Below are 8,431 nucleotides of genomic sequence, written 5' to 3' on the forward strand. Positions count from 1 at the left end.
GATTTTAGAAGAAAGGCAAAGAAAACAACAAGAAAGCAAAGATTGGCTAAATGTTAAGATGGATGAATAGGTATAGGTTTTAAATATGGCTTGATTATGTTAGGGAAATTGTAGGGTTCAGACACAAAAAAAAAATATTAAAAGTAGAATATACAGAATCTTGAAATTATAGTATACGATATAAGGACATTATAGGACCTTTAGAGTGTACCCAGCTCTGCACAAGCCTTTCGTACAGAATCCAATTATTAGAGGACATTATCTTCAAATATTCTTGTCAATAAAGAGTCATCAAAACACTGCAAAAGTGCAAAACAATAGGTACAGCCTTGAAAATACCAAACAAATACCATTCGCATAAAAAACTAAATAGGTACAAATATTATTTTATTCAGCCATAATAAGTGTGTCATGCTCATGCATACTATGTAAGTATGTGTTTGATCTCAAACATACATTCATTTTGATACCAATTATATCTATATTCACCAAATACTAAATTAATTCAAAAAATGTAATTCCTAAGCAAAATAATTATGATTAAAAATGTACCCCGTTGCATATTAAATAAAAAAAAATTCACTGAAGTCAAGTATAAAATTAGTAAAACCCTGAGGAATGTTTACATAATTGTAAATGTAGGTAATACAAGAAATTATATGGTTTAAATTGTTAAAAACTGTTATAACTTTATAAGTGTTTTTAATTTGTATCCAAAGAGGTATTTTTTAGATAGTTTATATACACATAGTTAAATGCTTTAAATTTGAATGAATCAACATTTATTATGATAGGTCATATAAAACATATATGATTTTTAATTTAACAACATTTTTTCATTCAAATGCCCATACGTTATTTTTGTTATTATACATTTAAATTTTAATTACATAACATATTTTTTTAGTAAATAAGAATATATTTTTAATCTTTTAGGGGGCCTTCGGCTTATCAACTCATTTTGTCAATGAACTCAAATAGTCAAATGGTCCGGTCAAAATGTGAGTCTAATAAGCTTAATATTGTCTTTGTTGAAGGTGTTCATACTTTAACACCACAAATTCATCTCTAAATGGATTAATTTTTAAAAATTTAAAAATATTAATACATTGCAACTTGCATGTGCATAAATGCCACTCATAATAATAAATATAATTAAAATTGTCCAATACATTTTTCATGTTTTCAACTTCATTAGCTTTACAAAAATATTTCATAAAACTTCCATCGGTGGATTTTCACTCAAGACTATAGGTAGTATCTTTATTTCAATAAAAATTAGCCACTAGTATTAGTGACACTATATATATTTTTTTTTTTCAAAAGTAATTAACAATCTGTATTCATACTAGGCACAATAAGAAAATGTAATATAGGTTATTAACATATAATGCAATTTTGTTGAAAGAAGCCACCCATTGATAGCACTTTCTGCTGGCTTGATAATTATTTATTTATTTATTTATGTATATATATATATTTTTTTTAAATTAAATTAAATTTAAGAGGTCTTGACACCACATACGCTTCAGACGTCCAGGAGGTTTTCCAGGTATTGAGGGAGTGGCCAAGTTTTTATTAATTGATTTGGGTGATTATTTAGATGGTAATGGAATCTTTTATAACATTTTTTATCTTCATCGTTTATTGAGTTTAGTTTTTAGTCGGTGTGTTGTGTATAATTTGATACGTAGGGTGGCGCATTCATTAGTTTTCTAAGAGCAATATTTTGAAAGGTTTGGATTTTCAAGATATTTGTCTTTTTCGCATTGCCCCAAAGCTGAAGGCCGTCGGTCCATAGTGGTTTCAATAGTGTTTTGTATACAAGCAGTTTTGTTCTATTAGAGGTGTGATTATTATTGGATAATAAGGGTTTAAGTAAGCGAAGACAATGATTCAATGATAATCTTTTGGTTCTGATATGATGAGCCCACGTTAATCTTTGATCTAAAGTAAGGCCAAGGTATAAGATTTTTGGAGAATAGGGAATTGGAATTCCGTATAGAAAACCACCACCAGAACAAGAAGTATGTCTGAGAGCAGAGGTTGCGTGAACGAATTTATTCTGGTTAACTTCAAACTGCCATTTTGTAAACCAATTTTCCATAGCATTAAGGTGAGTTTGTAGATTTATTGACGCTAGGATTGGATTGTTGTTAATGTATATTAGTGCTTTGTCATCATCATAGTCAGCTACTGATGTGTTGAGGGTAGTAGGTTGATCAGAAGCAAAGATATTATAGAGAATTGGAGATAAGATGCCGCCTTGAGGCACACCAGCATTTATAGAAGCTAAATCAGAAAGAGCGGATCCATAGCTTACTGGAAAATATTGATCCGTTAGATAGGATTTAATGAGTAGATAGTAAGTGAGTGAAAGGAATTTCTTAAGTTTATATAAAAGGTCATCGTGCCACACCCTATTGAAGGCTTCGTAATGTTTAGGAAAACACAATTACAAAAAAGTTATTTTTCCAGGGAATACGAAATGGCATCTACAACTCTGTGGACTTGGTGTATGGTTGAGTGAGACGCCCGAAAGCCGAATTGAGAATTTGGAAGAATATGCTTTTGAGTAATGATAGGTAGAATATGTTTCAGAATTAATCGTTCAAGGTTTTAGAGAAAAATGGAAGAATTGGTTGATGTGACAATGGAATGTCCGTTGGTTTATTTGGTTTAGGGAACAGGATTATAGTGGAGAATTTCCAAAGTAGAGGAAAATAAGAAAGTCTAAGTGAAGCATTAAATATGTGAGTGATGTGAATGATAACTCTAGTTGAAAGGGATCTGGCTACATCCGCAGTAATGCGATCATAGCCCTGTGAATTGCTTAGTGAGTATTTTAGTATGTCATATTTTACATTGTTTAGTGTAAATGACCTGACAGGGAAGGTTAGAGGAAGGGAAGCATTCAGGAATGTTTCTACCGAGTTCATATTTTCGTTGTCAATTATCTCAGAGTGTGGTTGAAAAGTTTGAGAAAGATGCGTCTTAAAGAGTTCTGCTTTTTCGATGTCAGAGATGGCAAAGCTACCATCTGATTTCTTAATAGGGAGATTTGGTGATTTATAAAGAAGAATTTGTTTTGTTTTCCTTCAGAAACTACCATCTTTGGGAGGAAGCTTCATTAAGTGATTTTGCCAATTATTTGACTTAATTTTCACTAGCATTTTTTCAAGGAATTAGCCAGGTTATTGTAAATTAGTTGTGAGAAGGGAGCAGTGACACTATATAGATTTTTAAACTACTTATTAATTTTATAAGAAAAATACTAAGTACATATTTTGTATGTATAATCAATATTGTAATCAATTGAATTACTTTAATAGTTTATTAAAGCTATAATTAAGCTTGGTTCACTTATAATTTTAAATTTATAATTGTTTCTTTTACTTGGCTTAACATTTTTATTGGCTTTAAAAATGATAATGTATTAATATTAGTTGATGATTAGCATTTTTTTACAACCGACACTTTATTTCGGACTAAAAAAATTTTAAACTTATACTTGGGTATTCACTAAAAGTTTTATGTATTAAATATTGAATTTAAGGGTACAGATTTGAACAAGACCGTTGTTTATTATTACTTATTATAAAACAATTGCTACAAATTATTCAAAATATAAATCAAGCAAACTATAAACAGTTCTAGTATCCAAAATATAAATCAAGCAAACTATAAACAATTCTAGTATTCAAAATGATTAGGATTCAGCATATTTACTTTGAACAGCAGTTTCCAAATGGTGGGCGAATACAAAGGTCTGATATTATGGTATACTTTTCTTCATTCATGTTAATTTATTCACAGCAATGTAAATGATTTGATTGGTTATCATTAATTTAAAAATGTCACATCCCAATGTTTATAACATGATCATAATATTTTGATAATTTGAGTTTGAATTTAATACACTTCTACAACATATAAAATATTTATTTATTTACAAAATCAAGTGGTAGGTAGGAAATTTACACATGATAGGACAAAAAAAAAATTATATATATATTTAAAAAATGATCATTTGGTAGGAGATTGTGTTTAAATTGAGCATTATTCCATTGGAAGGGCATCTTTATTTCTGCCGAATATTATCATGTCCGCCTTGGGTTGAGCGTTTTTGCCATATCCACCTCTGCCAATGTCATAATCAGTCCTATACTCATCCCGCACTTGGCCGCCTGTTTTTCCACGGCCGTATTGTCTACCTTCCAGGAATCCGGCATCCCAGTCTGTTCTTATGATGCGGTCGTCCAGTCGGGTGCCATTGACAAAACGCATACAATTCTCTGCATCTTCCCTTGTATAGTACTCAATGAAACAAAAGCCACAGGGCGTTTTTTTGAACTTATCCAGACCCATGACGATGCGATTAATATCACCACACTTTGAGAACAGCTCGTATATCTGTCCCTCCGTTGTATAAAACGCCAAGTTTCCAATATACATGGTCGTCGATAACCGCAATAGCTTGTCCAGCTCCCCTCGAGAGCCTTTAAAGTGTTGGTCTCTGTACGAGCTTACATCAGTCATTGCGTTTGTTTTTCGCAGTGGGTGTTTTGAATTTTGAAATTTTAACATCCGACGCAAAACTTCAATTTATGTTTTCACGTCTTGACCGGCTGCCCCCTGATTGGACGCAATATTAATACTGATAGTATATCTGATATCAATAAATATAATTGATAAGACGTGTTACTCACAGATACTAGATAAGGTACTCCGATATGATAACCATTGATAACCAATCATTGTAATTTGTAAACCACGAATTAAAATTTAAAATTGACATCTATTTTAATTGCTGGTTATAAACTTTAATAGTAATTAATTTAATTCGAGATATTAACAAATTTGAAATTAAATTATTTTGTAAAAGTTGCCACTAATATAATAAACCCTAGGTGTAGTTTGCAACAATTTTTCTGGCAAGTCAGTTTGGGTCCAAGAAAAATAGTTGTACATATAGATCGTTGTTTATCTAGTATATTTTAATTCGTATTGTAAAGTATGAACTATGAATCAATATGTATTTTATATATCCTAGGTGTATTCTAACAATACACCTTGGATTTATCCATAGGCACATACAACAACTAGATAGCGGACCGCATAGCCGCATAGGTACTACATTTCTACAGGTTGAACTGTTGAAGTCGTGCGGTCATAATACGTCAACAGGGTAGGTAATGTTTACAAAATAACTCAATAAATAAGATACCTCTACATATTTATAATATGGTATATATATTACGAATAAATGTGAAGTATCAATCATGTAATTTTTTACATATGGCTGCCGAGTGCCGACTTCAATATTATCCTGTAGTAGCCAGTAGGCAATCTAGTTGTTTTATAAATCTATGAGTATTATATAGAAGTCTGTGGTGCTATTAGGCTCTGATAAGTGATATAGATATAATATGATAATATTAAAACTACATTTCCCTCATAATTTTAAACAATATTTTACAATAATAATATAATTATTATTTATTGCAAATTTAATAATTATAGGTCCCAAATAGTATTATATATAAGATCAGTATACCTACTATGGATTTGTCTAGTATGAACATTTTTGTTTTTTTGTATTTTTTGAATCACAAGTCAATATACAATTATCTGTAACGGTATTATCTGTATTAATATAGTTTTAAAATTAATTGCTACTGTCAGTGATATTTTTATTACATAGGTGTTTTATAATTTAAAGGGACATTTTATTGATGAATTGATGAATAGTAATATTACTTTTAGACTTATATATTCCTGGACTTAACAACTGACAAATGACTTGGTCAATTATACTATTAATAATTGCTATTATTTTATTTAGTGTGAATTAAGTTTACTAACTTTTAGTCATTTTTATAATTATATTTAAGTACCTACTTACATTATAATTTAATTTGATAAAATGGACAACTATGTAAATTCTGAGAATCGAGTAAGACTGTTTATGAATTTATGAATTAATAATATTCTACATTAATTCTTAATTATTTCCTAAGTTTTTGAAACTTGAAATTGGCAAGGAATTTTGTCTCTTGTTGAGTTTGTAAATACTATTTTAAGGTATGAAAATGCAACTACTTCCAACTTTACCAAGTTTAGATGTAGGACCATTGAAGGTGCTAGAAAAAAAGGCTTTAAAAGTTACATAAATCCAATTTTGGATTATGCCGCTCTCGAGTGCAAAACTCAGTCAATAGGTATTCGGCCACAAAAAAGGCGTAATCAAAAGTATATTTATAATGCTATCCCAAATGTTGATGACAGACAGAAAAAAAACACACATCACTGTAAACACAATTCATTCATTTGGCACGCTCAGATTCTAATATGTAGTTTTAATAGGTAGGCACAATAAAAGTTTTTAGCATTTACCTATTTTTGAAAATAGAATATTGGCACTAATATTAAAAAGGCCCTTCTCAGAGTCATTGAAATTTAGTTAAGCCATTTAACACAAAAATACAGTGTAACAACTAACAAGGAATAACGCCACAACAATATGTTATACAGAAGCATATTATGCAGTTGGTGTGATTTTAAAGAATTAGTAAGCAGCGACGCACTATGGTAACCACAACTGCACGTATCCAAGTTAGCCATTCGGCATAAATATCGGTTCGCTATGCTCGGACAAAACACTTCGACTTCAACTTTTCAACTGAACACAAGTACAGACGTAATATATTGAGACGACAGTCGCCGAATCACCATGCAAGCCAACAGAACGACGACCTTTCGGTTTCGATAATAAGACTCGCCTCCGCGCACCACACTGTCATATCATAATTACGTCCTCTGGGAAGGAATTCTTGCCAAAAGCAGCCAAGCCACCATGCCTTCGCGATTCCCTGCAACTCTATTCAGGCGTTAAGTTTTGCCACCGGCAGATGACTGAAGAGCCATTGTACGATCACGGCCACCCAGACGTTCCTCCAGGTGCAGATACACATTCACGAAAAACTAGAAGTAAAAATTCTGAATCGCTAAAAGTTGAGCAATATAAAAACAGAAAGCAATTACAGACGTATCAGAACGACCTAGTAAATCATTTCATAGACAATTAAAAGAAGAAAACATGTCCATACTATAACATTAACTAATGTTACGTATATAAAAAATAATATGCATTATGCACGTAGATCCAGTTACCATCAGTATTATTACTAATAATATCAATAATATTTATACTACCAAAAATTATTAATGATGTTTATTCTATTTTAAAGTTAATAGAAATTAAAACTGCAAACAACGAATAATCTATACTATTTAATAACTCGGACACTGGCATAGTTATGTTTTCGTGTCAATCTAACTTAAGCTTTTTTAGTAAAAAAAAGTGTATTATGTAGATAATATTGTACTAAATTTTTTTGTCAGTTATTCACAATTCATAGATTATTACATAACTGTTTGTATATTCCACTTGTACTTTTATTTACTGTAAGAGAAGCAAATACTGAGTTACTTTGAAGCATTTAAAGTAATTAATCAGGAAATAACCAAAACAAATCCCTCATTTTCCCCAAAAACTATATTCACGTGAATTTTGAAAAGGCGATATACAATGACGTTAATAGAATATAGCCAAAAACCATTAATAAGAGGTTGTCGATTTCATCTGGGCCAGTCTCGGTGGAGAAAAATACAAAAACTAGGCTTGGCTTCAGACTATGTCCAAAATAATGAAATAGGCAAGTACTTAGTATTGACATTTGGGATTATCTTTCTTAAAACCACACGAAGTTGGAGATTTTTTTCGTTTGAAATTCTACTATTCAACCAGACGAGTACACAACTTCAGAGTTTGCTATTTATTTATTAGATACATGCATGATGAAATTTCATTATTTTTTCTGGAGTTATGGGCAAAAAAAAGTTTAGGCTCACAAAGAATCATCAATGCTTGCGAATCTTTTCATTTGAAATTTAACAAATTGTTGACTCTTCTCATCCAAACATATACACATTTTTACAAGTTTTAAGAAATATGCAAACTAATACTTCAATATTGATAAGAAGTAGTCTAGAAAAACGTAGAGTACCCAAAAGACCAACAAGAGAAAGAATACTATTTATAGAAAATAAAATAAATAAGTTTAATAGTAATGAAATCATGATTAAGGGTTATGTTAAAACATTAGCCAATAAATATAAACACAAAAAAAATAAAACTAATATGTGATTATGATACTTTATATTATGGTATGATGTTTTTAAGGTTTCAATGTTTTTTTTATGAATATGTGATTATGACGATTTATATTTTATATTTTATGTTATGTTATTATACTTTACAATTAAAATTTTATATGTAACTTAATAATATAAACTAGTAGTTAAGAAGTTGTTTATAATTACTTTTAATTCAAAATCATCTCTGAGGAGAGTACCAAAACCAAAAATA

General features: G+C 30.3%; 1 protein-coding gene across 1 annotated transcript; it reads right to left on the minus strand.

Moving 5' to 3' along the window:
• Positions 1–3,924: 3,924 nt before the first annotated feature.
• LOC111034921 (nuclear cap-binding protein subunit 2-like) lies at positions 3,925–4,640 on the minus strand. Its single transcript, XM_022316364.1, has one exon. The coding sequence runs from the start codon at positions 4,585–4,587 to the stop codon at positions 4,060–4,062; it is 528 nt and encodes a 175-aa protein (XP_022172056.1). The 5' UTR covers positions 4,588–4,640; the 3' UTR covers positions 3,925–4,059.
• Positions 4,641–8,431: the final 3,791 nt, after the last annotated feature.

Source organism: Myzus persicae, unplaced genomic scaffold, assembly GCF_001856785.1.
Source record: "Myzus persicae strain clone G006 unplaced genomic scaffold, MPER_G0061.0, whole genome shotgun sequence".
Classification (NCBI taxonomy): Eukaryota; Metazoa; Arthropoda; class Insecta; order Hemiptera; family Aphididae; genus Myzus; species Myzus persicae.